Source organism: Typopeltis vanoorti, chromosome 10 (assembly GCF_054136105.1).
Source record: "Typopeltis vanoorti isolate ZY-2024b chromosome 10, IOZ_Tvanoo_1.0, whole genome shotgun sequence".
In the NCBI taxonomy this organism is placed as follows: domain Eukaryota; kingdom Metazoa; phylum Arthropoda; class Arachnida; order Uropygi; family Thelyphonidae; genus Typopeltis; species Typopeltis vanoorti.
The window spans coordinates 37,231,013-37,253,034 of record NC_143558.1 but is presented as its reverse complement, the minus strand read 5'-3'; the positions used below and the strand labels follow the sequence as shown (position 1 = coordinate 37,253,034).

General features: G+C 36.8%; 1 protein-coding gene across 1 annotated transcript in view; it reads right to left on the bottom strand.

Moving 5' to 3' along the window:
* Window positions 1-5,310: 5,310 nt before the first annotated feature.
* LOC150102347 (U7-hexatoxin-Hi1a-like) overlaps window positions 5,311-22,022 on the bottom strand; it is a 59,654-nt gene continuing 42,942 nt past the window's right edge. Inside the window, exon 3 of the mRNA XM_090399162.1 lies at window positions 5,311-7,253. Coding sequence (XP_090255288.1) covers window positions 7,149-7,253 — 105 coding nt within the window. The 3' untranslated portion in view covers window positions 5,311-7,148. The remainder of the gene's footprint in view (window positions 7,254-22,022) is intronic.

The following is a 22,022-nucleotide window of genomic DNA, read 5'->3' as shown; positions in this document are numbered from 1 at the left end:
ATTGTTTCATTTCACTAGTCTGTTGGCAATATCTCTTCAGATCTTCCATACTAATTTTTGCCACAGGTGAAGAATATTCAAATCTAATGGTCTTTCCATGTCAGTTGTTACTATATTAAAGACAGTTTCTTTAAATCTTCAAATTGAAAGTTTTTTAAATTTCGACATGATGTTAATAAGTTTTCTTATAAATTCATCTGATTGTTTTGTATCGAAAACAACCGGAGTTCTACTTCAAGCTAAGTAAACCTCTACTCACTCTCTCTTTCTCATCCAAAGCCAAATTATGATGACAATTAAAAAATAAAAAGTGGTATACAGTGGGTGCAAATCTGCTAGAATTAAGGTCACTAGTGAAGTACCTCAGGGTTCAATCCTTTGGCCATTGTTGTTCAATCTATATATTAATGACATTAGGAAGGGTCTAACAGGGGATGTGCAATTGCTTGCCAATGATGCGAAGATAGGAGGGCAATCAGGGATGCTACTGATATCCAGCACTTACAGAATGATTTGAAGAGGCTGGAAATTTGGGCAAACGTAAATGCTATCAGTTTAATGTAAGTCTAAAGTTATGGATTTTGGCATGATGAGATTTCCAGTGGCATATTATATTAGTGGGGTTATGCTACAGGAAACTGATGATGCTAGGGAATCTTGCTGTAATGGTGGATAGGAATTTGAAGTTCAAAGGTCACATAGCAAAAGATGTGAATACAACTCAGAGGATAATTGCGATGTTCAAGTAAACCTTGTCATGTAAGGATAAGTATGTCATTTTGCCTCTTTAACAGGCTTTGATAAGACTACACCTGGATTATTGTGTGCAGATTTGGTCTCCTGGATTCCAAGGGGATAAAGAAGCTGTGGAAAGGGTGCAAAGAAGAGTCGCAAAGATTATATCCGGATTATGAGGACAGATTGTGAGTATGTGGATTACAGACTGGTTAAGAGGAGGGATATAATAAAGGTCTGTAAACTTTTGAATGGGTGTTATATCATCTGATGAAATTTTCCGTTACATGGAAGGTGGGGAGAGAACACAGGGATATTCATGGAAGTGAAGTTTGTTTGCAGTCAAGAAAGGAGTAAGAGCTAGGTTTTTCTCACATAGAGCAGTGAGTGAGTGGAATAGTTTACCTTTAGGGTCAGGGCTGGCTCTATCGACAGTGCCAGACATGCATTTGCATGGAGCAGCCCTGTTTAGGGTTAGTGAGAGCATCTGGTGTGAATGAATTTAAGGGAAGGTATGACAGCTGACTTGGGTGATTTATAGCCTCTCTCAATGAATACTTGACTCTTGATAGTCTCAGATAATAATAATCATAACATATCCTCCCCCCGTTAGTAACTCTTTGACTTAGCCAATTCCAGCAAAGAGCCTGTAAAACCACAAGTTCTTCTCTCACATAGTACATGTAAACACTGTCAGTAGTTTTGTTTTCAAAAGAAATGATAGTTCATTTTCATTGAAGTTTTCATCTTCCTTTTCTGTTTATTTCAAAGCCAAAATTGGTGCAAGCAAACTATCCACTCAACTGACTTTTAAAAGGCTAAGAGCAGGGAACTAACTTGTATCATATCTAAAGATCATGCTTTCTGGTCTCTTACCAAAACTATTTCCCATGACTTTTTTCTAACAGTGCTTCCACCTGTTTTTTACTTGGGTGATTCCATTGCATTACTATGGAAAAATTGTACCTAGTCAGTTTAGATGATGTTCTTTGGTTTTAAAGACCTAGGTTCAAATCCCATCTAGGATGCAAAGAACTTTTATCAGGGCTTTTCAACTGAATTTGAGTAAGCTGATCTCACATGGATGTGGCAGTGTTTCTCCCATAAAACAGGCAAACTGGTCATTAGAACACATGCATAATACACTGGTCTCAGAAGAAAAAAAAAAAAACAGTTTCCTGACTTTTTACTTTTCTTCTAATTCTTGCATAGACCATCTTGATTAATGCCTGGATTTTTTGCCAAGAGACCAGAAGAATCTTGTCCAACATGACAGTAGCGCACTCAGGATTCAACCTTGGGGGGGGGGGGGGGAATAAGTTGAGTAGATGATTTGAGAATACACACTTCGCATCACATACGACCTATGACTGAGCATCTGCAATGATCGCTAATTCATAAGTGGTATAGAAATAGAAGACATGACACAACATAAATTTCTAAAAAATGAATTTTAATTAGGAAAAGATTTTTGGAAAATTTTCTAGTGTTTTTCTTTTTCTTTTGGGGTGGCAGGGCCCCTTGGCCCCCTCCCTAGGTGCACCACTGCAACATGATAACAAAATACATCTTGGCCCTGACAGCATTTTTCCAATTGCATTGAAAGTTTCTGCTCTTGAGTTGATTCCCATTCTGTATTGCATTTTTTTCATTCCAGTGGTATCTATCTTCTAGCCTGATAATTAGCCTATACTTAATCCATTCCTGAAAAGTGCAACATACCTTTGTCATCTAATTATTGCCTAATATCAAGCACTTTTCTATCTAAAGTAATGGAAAAAAAAAACACTCAATTTTCTGAACCACCTTGAATCTTGTAGCTAATAAATTATTGCAAATATGGATTCTACCACTGTTTATCAACAGGGGATCTTGTTACGAGTTCCCTGCTCGTGTCACGACCTTTAGAAAAACACCACAGAAAAGTTTGTGAACTCTCAAGTGGTTGCTCTTGATATCTCTATGTCATTTGTTTGGATTTGCAAAGACTATTAAACTCATCTGGCTCTGACATGTATATATCAAGGTTGCATTGGACAAAGTGCATATTAAACATGCCACGCCATTGATATTACAGTGAATATATATCATGGATATGAAGTGCCTTGGGAGTGATATATTTCATCCACATGGACATTGGTGTGGTAAAGTTTGGTAATTTACAAAAGTCAGCTTCCATCATATGGCCTGTCTTCTGTAAATTACCAAACTTTCAGAATACCAATTTCTACAATTGTAAATGCTGATTTCCAAGCCATACTTCAATGCAGGTTCTGATAACATTCTTAATTTCAATGCTAATAAAACTAAATGCTTTACTTCACAAAAATAATTCTTTTGCTTCTACTTTTACTTTTGACATCACCAAAATCTCTGGACAAGATGGGATCTCTCTTCTTGGGATCACTCTATCTTCAAATCTCTCTTGGCAAAAACACATTATAAATATTATTATTATTATTACATGACACTTCCAGGGAGTCCAAAGATTCATATCCATGATATATATTCACTGTCTCCACCAACATATCCACCAACTACAACAAATTGCAACCACCATCATCATTATCTACTGCCCACCACCACTAGTATTTTCAGACAATCACAAACATCCATGCCCATGGCAGGATTCAAACCTGCAGCCTTTGAGCTGGAGAGCACTCACCAACCAGGTCAGCTCCTCTAATATCACCTTCAAATCATCCAAGAAAAGTTAGGTTTTCTCTTTTGCTCAAAACATTACTTCTGCCTCTGAACATTTGTTAACTCTATACAAATCACAAATCTGTCACACTGTTAAATACTGCTCTAAAACATTTGGGTGCACTCTTAAGAGCTACCTACCATGGACGCTGTATATATATCTGCATTGGAATCAATAATTCACTCACTCTTTGAAATCTGCTAAAATGGAGTAACTATTGTATAACAATATCCATTTAAAGTTTAACTCCAAACTCACAGAACAAATTTTTCTTCATCTTCGTTTCTTCTCCTGTTGTCTTTAGGAACACTCATCCTTATCTACAAGTCTTCAAATCCAATATTAAGTTTCTTTTTACCTTTCTACTCATTCATGGCACCGATGTAGTATAAGTTAAACCACAGCTCAGTATGGGATTACCATTAAGAAGTTTTGTCAAACTATCTATCTCTAGCTCACAGTCTGTGCAATGAAGGTGAAATCCATTCCTATAAGTTTCAGTTGTTCCTTTACCTTATTTCAATGAGGATGGTCTGCTATTTTCAGACCAAAATAATATATGTAAAGATAATTTAGTTTTATTCAATATTATTATTTTGCATATATGGGTATCTGGTTATTCTGTATCAAAAATATCATTAATCATGTTAGATAATCAATTACCAATCCAATCTACTAGCTTGATATTATATCCATATATTACAACTAAATATAAACATTAGCAATTTGTTAGGTGCTTTTGCCAAATCCAGAAAAATTAGAGTATGTTCAACTCTTCTTAATTTATAATAAACTAAAATTATATGAGTACTGTATGTCTCCCTAATTGCAAATTACTGTTTGGTAATACTTGTTATTAATCAACTGTCTAATACTGCCATTATCAGCTGTCAATGTCAATAAGTGAGTTTTTTTTAAATAGTTATATTATTAGTATGAGAATGTCTTCCTTCTCCTTGGTTGGTTAGAGTGATCATGCAGTCATTACTTGAGGGATGAACAGACAATCAGAAGTCTCAGGAGTCAGTGGTGCACCCAGAGGGGGGCCCTGGCAGCCCCCCCCCCCCCCAAAAAAAAAAACACTAGAAAATTTTCCAAAAATCTTTTCCTAATTAAAATTCTTTTTTTTATTTATGTTGTGTCGTGTCTTCTATTTCTATACTATTTATGAATTAGCGGTCACATAAGGTGGGAATACCTTATAGCTCTTGGGAATCATGACCGCTGTGAACACAAGGTGAACGAAGTAGTGCTTGGGTGAACCGAGTGCTACTACGTTTGCCTGAGCGCAAGTTGTGGTATAAAAAATTTGAAAAACTGTTTGCAATAGATCCATGCAAAAATGCCACTGATGCAGTTTCAAAATGATATATCCTAACATCTATAACTTATTAAAAATATTTGCAATGCTTCCGGTAACAACATGTGTCAGTGAAAGGTTCATTTTCTACCTTACGACTTTTAAAAAAACCTATTTAAGAGCTACCACGACACAATCACTCACTCACACTCACACACACACACACACAGATTAATGTAACTATGACTGAAGTAATTCAAGAGCTTTGTAAAAGAAAACTGGATTTTATTCTTTAAATAAAATTTTTATAATCACCTAATGAATTTTATTGAATTTACATTAAAAATATTTTTATCCGTTCGAATGTCCATAGCAAGATTAAATCCTGAGCGTGCCACTGTCAGGAGTATATGTAGAATTATCAGGCAGGTGATTGTAATACGTATAATATAACAATGCACAGAATAATTTGAAGGACGAGAGATCAGTAGTGCATGGAAGCTACTTAAATATTTGTTGGTACCAAATTACAATTATATATCATAAGTGAGATAAATAAAGAAATTTCGGATAAAATGACATCCATTTTATTTATTCAAACACAAATTTATTTATTTATTTATTCAAACAGGAAACAAATTCAAACATAAATTTATTTATTTAATCAAACAGGAAACAAATTTATTTATTTATTCAAACAGGAAATGCAGATGAAAAGAGAAGTTATGGAAAAGGTATAAAGAGAGGTAGAGTCAGTAGCATGAATAAGGTTCAAGATGAGAAAAGTGACTGTAAGGAGGGAAAAATTAGAATGAAAAGACAATTTTTTCTTAAAGAAAATCCCATAGTTTTTCATTACATGGCCTACAGGAAAATAAATGATTGTGGATGAGTAACTAATGCAGATTAAACTAGTAGAACTGTTTCATCCTGATGTAGCAATTTTAATTCCTGAAGATACAGAAGGGCAGAAGAATCAGAAACGAACAAAGAAGAGTACTCTAGATGCCAACAAGGTAGTGGAGTAGATGAGATATTGCTATATGTTTTAAGGAAATGACAGCAGGATAGAGCAATAGCAGTGGTAAAAATGAGGCATTAAATTATAGACCAGTAGTATTTCTTCTATGACTGTCAAGTGGAGAAATTAGTAAAAGTACGTATACGGAATTGGGTAGATGAAGGAATATTACTTATAAAAGTCAGATCTGTTAATAAGGCCCTGTTGTTTCAGTAATCTTGTTGCCATTTATTAGAAAGCATTCTTCTGTCTCCCATGTAATGAGAGAAAGAAGGATGGATCAAGACCACAAGCATTTAGTAATATATCATTGTGTTATGATATATTACTAAATGCTTTTGCAATTGTAATTTTTTTTAAGTGTTAATATCATATACAAATTGTTGAGCATTAGTTCTTTCAAATGTCTTACACTGCCAACGAATGCAGAAAGATTACTGCATTCACTTGCCTTTCTTATTTCCATTTTACCAGAAACATTAAATAAAATTGAAATGATTTACTCTCATGAAGATGCAGGTACGCAATTATACAGGTTATAGTAATATATAACTGATGGCATAATCTTACAGAAGTTGAAGGAAAGGGAGGATTTTGAGGTGATGGTGTGGAAAAGGACTTAAAATTTAGGAGATACACTGCTACATTTGTAAGAGATAACATGCATAAAGTAAAGAGGTTATAGCTCCTTTGTATAAGGACTTGTTCAGGTTGCATATGGATTACTGTGCACAGATTTGGTCATCTGGTTTTCAAGAGAACTGAGTATTCTTTCCAGTATAATTATACATTATACTGGAAAGAATCCAAAATCATAGACTAAGACGGTTTCTGTTCTCAGATATTGTGTATGAAGGAAAAGCAATTTACAGAGCACTGTGGATAGGAAGAGGGGATCTTAAATATAAGTTGATAAGTGGTTGTTACCAGATTAATAGGAAAGACATTTTTTGGTGAAGGGAGACTGGATAGAACAAAAGACCGTTTCTGGAAGCTGCATAAAGAGGGTATAAGCAGGGGTTTGCATAGCATAGGTTAAGCATAGTTTGATGAGTTGCATCAATGGGACATGGAGATCTCGTGATAATAAAACACTACTATTAGCATTATACAAATCATTTATTAACAGATAATAACAATAAATCCAGATGTTATGTTCTACTAATTTCAGTGATTTTTCATTAAAGTTCAATGAATAAACTTTAAAATAAAAACATGATAAAATAACTCTTCAACAATTTTTAGAATTCAGCATATATATATATTTGCTCAATTTTACAATAATAATAATAATAATAATAAAAGCAAAACATAAACAGTATGAATTTTGGTTCGATTCAAAATAAAATCTAAAAAAGCAAAAACAATTTCATAATATTCTACGATATCTAGCGTTCCACTTTGGTTGATTTTGGCTCACAGGAATAATGAAGTAACTTTTGAAAGTTCTCCCACTTTTTGACCCATACAGTTACAGCACATATTTCTGATGTCTGTAATAAAAAAAAAGTTTATTTTGTAATATAATATAAATCAATAATCATGATTTTCTTAGTGAAATACATTAATATCAGAAAATGTTTTTAGTGCTTTGATCAAGTGTGCTGATATGACTATTTTTTTTCAAACTTTTTGATCTCTTAAGAAATTTCAAACATGAGCTTCTAGAGTAGTAGAAGCTCATGTTTGAAATTTACGTATTGTTCTCAAGCAAATTATTGATCAGAAAATAAATTGTAATAATGAAACAAAGACGTTTCAATGTGGCAGAAAACTAAAAAGAATAAAATTCATTTGTATACACTACAAATTCAGTTTTTTTTTTTTTGACAATTTTTTTGAAAAAGTAAAATAACTATGCTTAATATCATTTTACTGTTTTCAAAATTTGGTTGCATTGGTGCATTATGGGTAATGTCGGCCTGGTTGGTCGAGTGGTTAGTGTATCCACTCTCCAGCCAAAAGGCTGCAGGTTTGAATCCCGCCATGGGAATGGACGTTTGTGATTGTCTGTGGAAATACCAGTGGTGGTGACCGGCAGTAGATGGCGTTGGTGTAGTTGCAGTTAGTTGTAGTTGATGGATTGAGTGGTGGAGACAGAGAGTTGTAGAATAAGTGTCCTCCCTCGATGAGTCTTTGGACTCCCTGGAGGTGTAGTAATAATAATAATACATGATAACCTTACTATTAATTTTAGTAAAAACTAAATGTTAAGATTAAAATTATTCTTGATCAGTTAACATTTTACAAAGTATTCACTGTGCTTTGCCTTATTTTCAATGAATCCAAATATGGGTTTACCCACAGTAAACACTGTGTCGAAAAGAGTAGTATAAGGAAAAGGTGGTTATCCCTGCTGCTGCTATATGGATTGTAAAAACCATATAGAAAATGGTAAAGATGATAAAAAAATAAATAAATAAAGGGACACAGAAATTAATCCTTTTCTTTGAGAGCTGTGCAAACTTTAAACAATGTTCTCCATATAAAGGAATAGTACTCTGTTCACACAAAAGGTGACTGAAGCTTAATGAGAAAGGGAAAAGAAATGTAAATGAGTATAAGAACATTGAATGCAAAATAATAATAAATTTTAAAAAGAAAATGGACATACTGTGAATGATGATAAACACACTTTTATGAATAACAGAACCTGAGATTACTAATACTAGTAGTACATAGTATATTTAGATTTTGCAAAGACTTTCGATAGATTGCCACATGACAGACTAGTAGTTAAATTGGAACAGATGGAGTTGAATAGTAGATTAGTATGCTGGATTGGATATTGAGTTCTGATAGGTATCAACAAGTTGTGTATGGAGGAGTGATATCCCAGAAAAGAAAAGTCATTAGTGGCATGCCCCAGGGGTCTGTTATGGGATCATTGTTGCTTAATTTGTATGTAAATGACATTGGAAAGGTCTTAAATGGTGATGTATAGTTTTTTGCAGATGATGCAAAGTTGGGGGGAGAGTTATGAGAAGTAAAGCAAATACTGTAGTTTTGGAGGAGGATCTAAATAGACTGTCTGAATGGGCGAGTGTGGAGATGTCATTTTAATGTTGCAAAGTGTAAGGTTTTAAAATCTGGGAAGCAAAGATAGAATGCAGAGTATAACATTGGTGGGGATATTTTAGAGGAGGTGGAAGAGAAGATGAAGGACTTTGGGGTTGTGATGATAGGGACTTGAAAATTTATGGACATCTTGAAAAAATGTGAGGGCAACACAGCAGATTGTGGGAATGATGCAGAGAACACTGACATGTAGAAGTAAGGATGCTCTGACTTCATTGTACAAGACTTTGATCAGGCTGCAAATAGATTACCGTACATAGATTTTGTTGCCAGGTTTGCAAAAGATGAGATGTTGGAGAGAGTCCAGAGACGATTCACTAAGTTGGTTTCTGGTCTTTGGAATGTTGAATATGAGAGAATGCAAATTACAGAGCCTAGTGGATAAAAAGAAGAGCAGAGACATATAAGTTGGTAAGGGATAATTTCCAGATTAGCGTGGATCAGATTTTTCATAGCATATCTGGAGACAGGGGAAGAACAAGAGGCCATCACTGGAAGCTGTATAAGGTAGGTGTGAACAAGGAGTTGAGGAGTAGATTTTATGCACAGAGAGTGATGGATGATTGGAATGCAATGCCTGAAAGTGTAGCGAGTGCATTTAATTCGAGGTACATAGTGCATGGGAAATTATGAAAAAAATTATATACTACGAGTGAACAAGAGGACACAATTTAGAGTAAAGTGGATGACCAACAATATCAAACAGGAACTGCATGTGAAAAAGAGGCTGTGGAAGAGATATAAGGAGACAGGTGAAAAAAAGATGCATGAAGAGTATAAGACACAGGCCAGAAGAGTGACTAGTATGGTAAGGAAGACGAAACTGGAATATGAGAGGAGATTAGCCCTAAGATCCAAAGAAAATCCTAGGGAGTTTTTTTTAGATATGTGGCCAGTAGGAGGAGATTTGACTGTGGAAGAATGATATTGTGGGATAAAAATGGGAATAGAGTGATGCAGAGGACATAGTAGAATTGTTTAATGAACACTTTATTGGATTATTTCATCCTGGAGGAGTCAGTTTTAATACTAGAGGGATAGGGCAGGTTCGAGGTTTAGAGGTACAAGAGGAGAGTGTGTTTCAAATACTGAGTACTCTGGATGTCAGTAAAGCTGTGGGACTGGATGGTATTTCACCACGAGTTTTGAGAGAATGTGCTAGGGAACTGACAGTGCCTTTGACCTGGCTTTTCAATGAAAGTCTGGCTGCAGGAAAGGTGCCCATGGAATGGAAGGAAGGTAAGATAGTGCCATTGCATAAGGGTGGTAGCAGACTGGAAGTGTCTAATTATAGGCCAGTTTGTGTGTCAGTAGTTAGTAAGATCTTGGAGAAAGTAGTGAAGGACCATATACAGCATTGGGCAGATGAGGGTAATGTTATCTGTGAAAGTCAACATGGATTTGTGAAGGGGTGCTCTTGTTTTAGCAATATGCTAGCCTTTTATGATAAAGTTACAAGAGTATTAGATGAGGGAAAGGCATATACTGCCATTTTCTTAGACTTAGCAAAGGTATTTGACAGAGTGCCACATGATAAGCTGATATTTAAGTTGCAGCACATGGGTCTGGATGTCAGATTGGTCAATTGGATTCAGGATTGGCTGTCCGATAGGTATCAGAGAGTTGTGTATGGTGGGGCAGTTTCAAGGAAGCAGAGGGTTACAAGTGGGGTCCCACAGGGCTCAGTACTGGGACCTATATTGTTTAACCTTTATATCAATGACATTGTCAGTGGATTGCAAGGGGATATTCAGTTGTTTGCAGATGATGCAAAGCTGGGAAGGATTATCAGTAATAGTGCAGATGCGGCAGCCCTGGAAGAGGATTTGAATAAGCTAGATAGATGGGCAAATGAATGCAAGCGTTGGTTTAATGCAGCAAAATGTAAGGTCTTGAGGTTTGGGAAACATCGATGGGACACTGCATACTCTATGGGAGGAGTTATACTGGAGGACGTAGGGGAGACAAGAGATCTGGGGTTGATGATTGATAGAAACCTGAAATTTAGGGGACATATTGCAAAGGTGGTGAAAGTAACACAGAGGATTGCTGCAATAATGGAAGGACACTGACCTGAAGAGATAAAACCGTTATTATTCAGTTGTATAAGACCCTGATCAGACCACACTTGGATTATTGTTCTCAGATTTGGTCCCCAGGATTTGAAGGGAATAAATTAACTGTGGAAAGGGTACAAAGGTGGATAACAAAGATGGTTTCAGGACTGTACAATGATAGTTATGAGGATCGGCTGAGGGAATGTGGACTGCAGAGTTTGGTGGATAGAAGAAGGAGAGGTGATATGATCGAGACTTTTAAACTGTTGAGAGGTGGTTAGAGGATTGACACTGGGGAGTTCTTTCGCTTGGTTGAACAGCAGGAAGAAGTAATGACAAGAGGCCATCCTTTTGCTTACAGTTTCCTTTCGTAACTGGAATTTATGAAAGGAAACTGTGAGCAAAAGGGTGAGGAGTGGTATGATAGACTTTGTGTTTCTTATGAAGGACCTCCCACGATAAGTCTTTTGACTCCATGGAGGCCTGAATAATAATAATATTGTTCCGAAAACTATGCATGTCTCTTTTAAAAAGTTCTGCAGTACTTATGCATAGCCCTAATCTCAACTTAATGATGGATTCTCTGCACCAAAAAATCTGGCTAATCTTTATTAAAAGTTATACTGTTTAATTATATTTAATTATATATGCTTTTATCACATGTATACACTTCATTTGATCCTAACAGTTTTTTGTTAGGATCAAATGAATATCATTTTTTTTACATGGCTGTCTCATAACTCATGTAAGGAAAGATTCCATTGTCTTTATATATTACGTTGAAACCTCTCAATTAAGGCAAATGACACTATTGCTTGGGGCATGCTTACTGAAAGGATGAACAAACTGCTAATAAACATGTCATAGGCTTGGACCATTTGCTCTACCAACTCCATATGAATGAAAATAATGCCACAGCTAAATGCAATGGCATAGACTCCACACATGTTCTTCTATTAACCACCTTACCGGCCATTATGGATCAAATACGCATCCTCATATGCTTCGTATTCATTATATATTTCAATGTAATATCAATGGTATTACAATTTTAATATGCACTTCACATCTATGATAACCTTGACATCCATAGACGTCAAGGTTATCATAGATGGCCGGTAGCGTGGTTAATGTGCATGTCGAACACCATATCTCATAGCATGTGTACTGAAGGGGGGGGGGGTCGAAGTACAGTTCTGATTTTTTTTTTTGCACCATATTATATTCATATATTATACCTTCATTGCTGTCTAATTTTTTAATTTCCAACTGTATGATACTGATGATGTTGATACATGTATCAGAATATTTGTGGTTTAATCTATGTTAATTAAATAACATTTTTCAACTGTGTCTGCATGTAACTTTAGAATAATGCACAGTTATCCCTTCATTAAAAACTACACTTTTGCTTTATCATACAGTAAGTAAATGGAAAAAAAATTTCAACTGATTATTTATTTAAAAAAAAAAAAGCAGCAGCTGTGAGTGGGAAAAGAAAGAAATGTTCTATTGCACAGGAAAAAGTTTCAACAGTAGGAAACAGGTTCTCGTTGTACTAATATTATTATTATTATTATTGTTCCGGGCAACTCCAAGGAGTCGACAGACTCATCGAGGGAGGCCCTAACATCATGTCAAGAACAACTATTCGACATTCACACGATATTTATCATACCTTGCCTTGAACTCATTCACGGTCGTAGCATCCACAACAGACTCTGGAAGCTTATTCCACTCATTCACTACTCTCCAAGTAAAAAACCTAGCTCTAACACCCTTGTCAACCACGCTCTTGCCCAGCTTCCATTCATGGCCTCTAGTCCTCCCACCACCTGTCATATTTTCAAAAATATCTTCTGGATCAATCTTATAGAAACCCTTCAGTAATTTGAATGTTTCAATCATATCACCCCTCCTTCGCCTATCGACCAATTTCTGCAACCCACAAATCTTCAACCTATTCTCATAAGGTTCATTCCACAGACCTGCTATCATCTTGGTCACTCGTCTCTGGATCCTCTCCACTTCCTCCCCATCACGAAGAAATCCTGGTGCCCATAACTGGGCATAGTAGTCCAGATGGGGTCTTATCAAGGCTCGATACAGAGGAACAACAACTTGTTTGTCTCTGCATGTTAAAGTATTTTTCAGAAGCCAAGTGATTTGGTGAGCTGTTTCAGTCACTTTTGCAATGTGCCCCCTAAACTTCAATTCTTCCCTATCCACCAACACTCCCAAATCCCTGGCCCAAATCCCAAATCCATAACCTTACACTTTGGCACATTAAATTGACATCCATTTTTCCTAGCCCAGTCCTCCAAACTATCCAAATCATCCTGTAAAATTTTGACATCCTGTGCACTCATAATTGCTCTACCCAACTTTGCATCATCAGCAAACAAGTGAACACTTCCTCTCAAATTATTTCCTATATCATTGATGAACAAATTGAAAAGCAGTGGTCCAAGAACAGAGCCCTGTGGCACTCCACTAGTCACAAGCCGTCTTTTGGACTCCACTCCTGAATAAACCACTCTCTGGTATCTCTCCTTCAACCACCCTCCTATCCATCTCACCAACCCTATATCTATCTCCATCTGCTCCAGTTTACTGATTAGGGTTCTATGTGGTATCCTATCAAAAGCCTTGGCAAGGTCCAGTAGTATTACTGTAAACCCATTTCCCCTATCCAGTTCAGCCGTCACTGTGTTATAAAACGTGAGCAAGTTACTGAGGCATGATCTACCCTTCACAAAACCATCTTGTCCCCCATACAATATCCCATTTTCATCTATCCAATCCTGTATTCTTTTCTTGACTAATTTCTCTAAGACCTTGACAATGATTCCTGATATGCTAATCGGTCGGTAATTTACAACAGCAGTCTTGGAACCACCTTTATGCAGTGGAACTATTTTCCCCTCTTTCCACCCCCTCGGGACTAACCCAGACCCGAGACTCAAATTAAACAAAATGGTCAAGGGTACTGACAATTCTTTAGCTGCTTCTCGTACAACGCGAGCTGGTATCCCATCCAATCCCACAGATGTATTGACATTGAGGTTATGCAATAGACTACTCACCTCCACTTCATTCACCACAATTCCCATATAATCTACTGTTACATTCGTTTCTGCAATGTCACCACCTGGATGATATATTCTTGCAAAGTACTCACTCAGTAACTCAACTATATCAACTGATTCAGTTACCTCCCTACCATCGGCATTCTTTAAAATCATTCTGCCATGCACATTTTTCCTTTTACTTGCTACATATCTAAAAAACTGTTTAGGATTCTCTTTAGCCTGCATGGCCAATGTTCTTTCGTAATCCTTTTTTGCTTTTCTTTCCACACTCGTTACCCTTCTGGCCTGCGCTTTATACCGTTCATGTGCCTGCCGGTTACCTTTCTCCTTAAATTCCCTCCATAGTTGTTTCTTTTTTTGCAGCTCAAGCTTAATGGTGTTATTCATCCATTTAACCCCTAGTTGATTTATTATTCGGACTCTAGGTATGCAGTCAGCCATTGCTTCATGCAAACACTTCTTAACTACCTACCATGCACTATCGACTTCTAGTCCTTGCAGTTGTACATGCCATGGCACTGAACCAATCAAACTCCTAAGCTTGTCATACTTTCCAGCCCGATAATTCCACATGTACCCTGTCTTAATTGAAAATTCTACACCTTTAGCCACCTCCCAAGTCAAGACCCTATGATCACTCTCACCGATTGGTGGCAATGTGGTCATATTTGTTACAGCCAACTCCTCAGATGTAATTACTAGATCAAGCACTCTCTGACCCCTAGTATTTTCCATTACATGCTGTCGCAGATAGTTATCCCTTAATAACCGCATAAAATCCAATTCCTTCCTCCAGTGTGTCCTCTCCTCACTCCAAACAATGCGACCATAGTTGAAATCTCCCATAATAATCACCCTCCTTCCACTCATTTCTTCTATTTGCTTGTGCATACTGTCACCACCATCTTTTCCATCACCTGGTCTATAGCAGCACCCAATTGTATATTTAGTTCTGCTAGCCACAATCTCACACCAAATGGCCTCAAATGTGCTCTTTTCTCTATCCTGCAATTCAACTTCTATTCTCCTTGGCTGCAGCTCATCAGCTATCATCAACAATACTCCTCCCCCCATTTTATTCTTCCCGTCATTCCTGAACACACTATACCCATCACATTCAATCCCACTAGCTATATCATCTACAGTCAGCCATGTTTCACTAATACCAATAACCTGTGGTCTGGAAGTGCCAACCATGGCCAAAAACTCTTCCTTCTTGTTCCTAATACTCCTAGCATTAGTGTATATGAATTTAAGACCCCCATTAGCCCCAACCCTACCTCGATGCCTTATATTAACTATCCCACTCTGATTTGTTGTCCTTATTTGCTCGGGCATATTATATTCATTCTTACATTCAACTGCCTCCCTAAGGACTGTATATCTACTCTCCCCCCTTAATAAATCTAGTTTCCCTGAATTTGCACATCCACCACATTCAGCAACACTTTCTCAAGTCTTCTTACACCGTAACCATTCAAATGAAAGCCATCCATCTTTTATAGATCCTTTTGCCCATTGAACTCACTCCACACGTCCACAAATTCCACACCACTCGTCATACATAACCCATGCATAAAGTCATTTGCAATTATGGCCCTCCTTTTAAACATTTCACTGTCATACCGTGGCAAAAGACTAATCATTCTAACTCTCTCACTCTTTTCTTTTGCTACCTCAAACAATTCATTCAGGTCTTCTATCATTTCCATTTTGTCTCCTTTCAAATCATTCGTACCTGCCACAACAATCATTTCTTTCACCCTTTCCTTTTGCTCTCTAATAGACTCAGTCACATCCTTTATGGTTGCACCAGGTTGGTACGATTTTGTCAAATCCTCTACTATCACACCTTGTACTAACGAGTCTCCATACAGCACTCCATCCTTCATTTTGTTCATGTTCACACTCATATGTCTATTTTTCCTGTCATACTTTTTATTATTGGCTGGTTCATTCAGTCGACTTTTGCTCATTCGCTCTAGCTGCTGTTTTGCCCTTTGTATCGCACCATTCAACAACGCGATCTCACTCATTGCGTCTATCTCATCTTTTTTATTCTCAGTAAAACCATTAATACTATCATTCACACTTTCTACATTCACACTCTCACAATTCTCTGGTACAACCTCGCCTTTTCTTGTCATATTCCTATTTTCTTCATTCTGAAGTTTGACAAAAATGTCACACTCAAGATCCGAAATATTCTTTAATTTCTCATTCTCCCTACATTTTCTACACACATTCACTCCTTTATTATCATCTAACCACACTCCGACCGCACTCCGCAAAGCGTACATTTCGCAGCTAGTACACTGAATCATCTCTTTTATACTACCGTTCTTTGATAAAGATGGTGAACCATCATTACTGGCCGCCATTTTCCTTCGTACTGGAGCCATACCTGCAACGTATTTTATCAAATTGTAACACACCAAAAACACACAAAAAGATGCACTAAGAGACGCAAGGCAAACAAAACTAATATCTGTTTCAAAGCATTCAGGATTAATTGCTGTATTCTGATAACTAATTTTATTTAGGTCAGCTCATACCACTCTTGTTTTAAAATACAGTACAACTAAAATAATTCAGTGATATTTATATAAGAATACTTATATATAATATTATAATAAGATAATGAACACTGAAACATAGAAAAAGAGTGTAATTTTGCCTCTTTACAAAGTTTTGATATAACCTCATATGGACTATGCACAGATCTAGTCTCCCGGTTTCCAAGATGAATGTGGAAGTGGAATGAAGATTACGAAGAGAGATTGAGAATTTGTGAACCACACACACAAAAAGGATGAAATAATAGAGACCTACAAACTCCTGAAAGTGTCATACAGGATACCAGTAGGTGCAATTTTTCATTTTATGGTGGGGGGTGAGAAAAGGATGAGAGTTTGATTTTTCTTTCATAGAGAGGGGGGGAGAGGATGAATAATTGGAATGCATTTTTGTAAAATTATGGAGACAACTACCGTGTTTGAGTAAAACTTTAGTTTAATATAAACCAAAATCAACACTCGACGTTTCGACCTTCATATCAAGGTCATCTTCTGGAGCATATACACTATATAAATACAGAGAAACAAGCTGCATTACAATCTACATGGTTTGCTAAAGTTACTGACCAACCATTACAATAATTATTGGCCTGACCTCTGGTGAAAAAAAAAAGTTTCTATTTTTATATATATATATATATATATATATTAAAAGCATGATTATACATATAAATTTCAACTAGTTGGTATGGAATAGTTTTCAATACTAGCTGAAGGTTGCTTAAAGTCCTAAAGTATGCTAGCTACTAAATATTAAGTAGGCTGAATATGTGCCATCCAGATTCTTGGAATTTTCATGCCACCATTATTGTTGATATTCAGGTGGTTAATCAGAATTTTGCAGGCTTCTTTAAATTTTCTTTCATACCAAGTTTTTGTATGGTGTAAAGAGCGGGTACTTTTCCAATCAATTTGGTGTAAAGTGTTGAGAGCGTGATCTGAGAGGCCTGCCTCGCCATAATTGTTATATTTAATGTGTCTTTTGTGTTCTTTTTTTATGTATAGGGATTGTACGTCCAGTTTCACCAATATAAGGTAAGTTACAGGTGCAGTAGATGCAATAAACTCCAGGATGTGCCAATGGGAGGAGAGGATCCTTAGAGGAGTTGAATATATTTTTTAGTTTTGTAGGTAGTTTAAAGATGGCATTGAGATTATAATGGTGTAGGATTCTGTTGATTTTTTCTGATAACCTTTAATGTATGGGATGGCTATGGTTTCACTGTAATCTAGATTCTTTTTTGATGAAGTTTTATGAAGAACTTTATTAATTCTGGAAGAACATGAAAGATACATTTGCTACTATTATTATGGCAAGTCGGGACTGGCAGACCACGCTTTGGACACTCCTTCACACAGGATTAGATGGAGGAAAACGAATGTGCTATTTAGGAGTCGTTATAAATCTGAAAGATTATTTTTTGAGTTAGCAATGGCTTTGAAGAATTCTCCCAACCTTAACAAATATGGTTGCATTAATTTGCCAAAAATTTGGGAGACGGTTATCCTAAGAAAAACTCCTGGATAACTGCTCTTTTTTTTTTTTTTCCATTAGAGGGTGCCAAAAAATAGGACTTTAGATCTTTTGTCTTTTGCAATTATATTGTTTCACTCACTCACTGTCGCGTTTACAAGTGTGTTGTGCTCTGATGATGCTGAGTTGAAAATCAGCGAAATATAAGTGTTAATAAAACATCTTTGTTGATAAAAGTGTTTGTGGTGTTGTTAATACTATGAAAAATAAGTCATGAAAGGGCTTGGAATATTGTAGAATCTCGAGAGTGTGAATACAGCTGTGGGATTAGATGGGATATCAGCTCGTGTTTTGCAGGAATGTGTAAGGGAACTGGCAATGCCTTAGACTAGGCTCTTTAATTTAAGTCTCAGCTCTGGTAGACTTCCAAGGGCAAAATAATTCCCTTGCATAAGGGAAGTTCTAAAACTGCAGTAGCAAATTATAGATAATCAGCATTTCTGGCAGGGTAGTTAAAAGTACTGGAAAAGTTGGCCAAAAAGAGAATTCAGGAATGGATGAATAGGAATGTGATACTCTGTGAGAGGCAACATGGCTTTGTGAAGAGTCAGTCTTGCCTTAGTAATTTACTAACTTTTTATAATAGAGTACCAGCTGAGTTGGATACTGCACAAAACTCTGTTACAAATTAGAACAAATGGGGATGGATATGACACTCGTTAATCAGATTTGGCAAAGAAACCAATTCAAAAAGTGATATCATATTAAACATTCTGATTATCCGAACATTGCCAGTCTTTCTAGGTGAACTGAGCAAAAGAAAGAATCAAGTTAGCTATTGATTCATTTGACATGCAAGTATTATGCAATATATTGTGATTCACAGTATGAATTCAAAATTCCAACCCTACCTTTTTTTGTAATCTCATTCTCTCATTTTAAATTATTATTTTTATTATTATTAAAAGAGACATCCAAGGAGTCAGGAACTTATCAAGGTGAGGCCAAACATCACAACAAACACACTGCAAAACCATTCCAATTATTCCTTTCTTTTAGGCTTAAACAGTGATCAGAATACATTTTTGGAAAATTATGGAGACAACTACTGTGTTTGAGTAAAACTTTAGTTTAATATAAACCAAAATTCACTGATCTTCCTGTTTGCCCATAATAGGCCAAGTCACAGTCACACGGAACTTCATACACTCCTGGGTGTGCTAAAGGGTGAAGTTTATCCTTAGGCGAGCGAGCGGATCAGAGTTGCCAGCTTGACATGAGGTTTGAAAGTGGTGCGAAGTCCATGTTTCAATAATACTTTGGCTATCTTTTCCGATGTACCTCTGATATAGGGAATAGAAATGATCATGTTGTATTCTTGTGTATTAGGGGAGGACAGAGTAATGGGCCTATGTAGTATTTTATCTATTTTGTAGGGATTGTAGCCGTTGGCTAAGAACATATGGCGCAGGTATTGGAGTTCAGTGGTCAGAGCTGTATCGTTAGAACAAATGGCTCTGGCTCTGTGTGAGAGTGTTTTTAAAATGCCGTACTGTTGGACTGCATGATGATGCGATTGTTTATGTAGGTATCTTCCTATGTGTGTAGGCTTTCTGTAAATAGAAAAAGATAGTGATCCATCTGAAAGGCGGGTGACTAATGTGTCAAGAAATGGTAAACAGTTATTTGATTCTTTTTCTACTGTGAAGTGAAATTTGGGATGTTGGCTGTTTAGGTAGGTGACAAAAGCATCCAAAGTGTCTTGTCCATGGGGCCAGATGGCAAACACATCATCTACATAGCATAACCACACTTGTGGCTTGCATGTTGATGATGCTGAGTTGAAAATCAGTGAAATATAAGCGTTAATAAAACATCTTTGTTGATAAAAGTGTTTGTGGTGTTGTTAATACCGTGAAAAATAAGTCATGAATAACCATCAACACCTAAGCTTATCTGTTAGATTGATGATTCTGCACGGAGAAGATACTGTATACAAAGCGCGACGGTTTGGTAAGTTGAAACTGAAATTGTCCAGAAAATTGAACAGGTTAGCCTTCCTTAAACGATGCCGCGACAATGATATCATTCCATCTTTTCTGAAATTCAAAGAAAAGTTGCAATCGGCAAAGGCACATCGTATTTATCGACAGGCGAGTTTAGCGCTTCTTTGAGAACAAATCACTGCTACTCGCACAGAGCTCAGTAAGCTAAAGAGCTCTATCACAGCTGTACAACAAGAACTAATCAACGTGTTAAATCCTGAAATATGGACTGTCCTACAGCACATCTCCTAAGTTGCAGCAAAAAAAGAATTCAAAAAGTAAAAAGCAAACATCTAAAGAAATATGAACTCCTACAACAGTGCCAACATATGAAGTCCCGACCGCAACTTCGACAAGACCACGTGGTCATAAACCTATCGTCAGAAACCCTCACTGAAGAAGCCCAGAACGCTCTCAGTCTAGGACATAACTTTGCCGTCACGCCCAAACAAATTCCTAAACTAGAAATTATGATGAAAGTAGAACGGGGTATCCACGATCTTCCGCCAGCAATGGCCAATAATGTGTGACTAGATATAGCAAGTATTATAAACAAGGCTAAGCCTCCAAAAAGCAATATGCCATGTAAGCAAATAACTGCTCTAAAAAAGTTATATAATAATAAAAATATTATTATTACAAAAGCCGATAAAGGAAATGCAACAGTTATCATGAATAAAGAAGAGTATAACAGAAAAATTTAGTGAATGAGAAAGTTTCTTATGAGCTCTGCGCATAAACACCTTCAAAGTCAGTGCCTGAGGGATCTGAATGGTTCAGACAAGTTTCTGCTGCCTGACAAGTTATGATCAAAGGAATGCACGGAGGAGAAGAAAGAACAGGTCGGTCTTAAAAGAAGATCAAGGAGTCGTGTTGAATTCTTCAGGGGTTACAACCTTTCATGCAAAGTCCCAGAGAAGGTATAATAAAAAGGGACTGAGCCGAACATCGAGAGGAGCCGGTCGGCGGCAGTTACAGTCATCGGAGGCGACAGTTTGAGCTAATATGACAGTTCTACATATCAAATTATACATCAAGACCCTACGATGTCTCAAAAGAAAAAAGTGACATCATGGCCCATAGAAATCATCAGGAAAATAAAACCAATTCATGTTAAACCACCCCGTATTTATGGATTACCAAAAATCCACACAACTAATATTCCACTACGCCCCATAGTTGATAGCACAGATAGTCCCACATATAAACTGGCCTGGCATTTAGCCAAGTCGCTTTCCCCCCCTCTTACTGGCAACTCTTCTACTTTTGTAAAAAATTCAATCCATTTCAAAACACTGGTTAAAAATCTAATCCTAAAAGATTCAGACATAATGGTTAGTTTCGATGTCACCTCCTTATTTACCAATGTACCACTTATAGACACTCTTGATTTAATCAAGTCTAAATTTTCCCCAGATATTTTTGAATTATTTCAATTTACCATGAATGCAGGTTGCTTTACATGGGGGGGGGGGAATTCTACAAACAGATTAATGGTACTGCTATGGGTCCCCCCCTCTACCCTGTTAGCAAATTTTTAGATGGAACACTTTGAAAATAAAGTACTTACCACAGCTACATACAAGCCACAAGTGTGGTTACGCTATGTAGATGATGTGTTTGCCATCTGGCCCCATGGACAAGACACTTTGGATGGTCACCTACCTAAACAGCCAACACCCCAAAATTCACTTCACAGTAGAAAAAGAATCCAATAACTGTTTACCATTTCTTGACACATTAGTCACCCACCTTTCAGATGGATCACTATCTTTTTCTATTTACAGAAAGTATACACACAGGAAGATACCTACATAAACAATCACATCATCATGCAGTCCAACAGTATGGCATTTTAAAAACACAGAGCCAGAGCCATTTGTTCTAACGATACAGCTCTGACCACTGAACTCCAATACCTGCGCCATACGTTCTTAGCC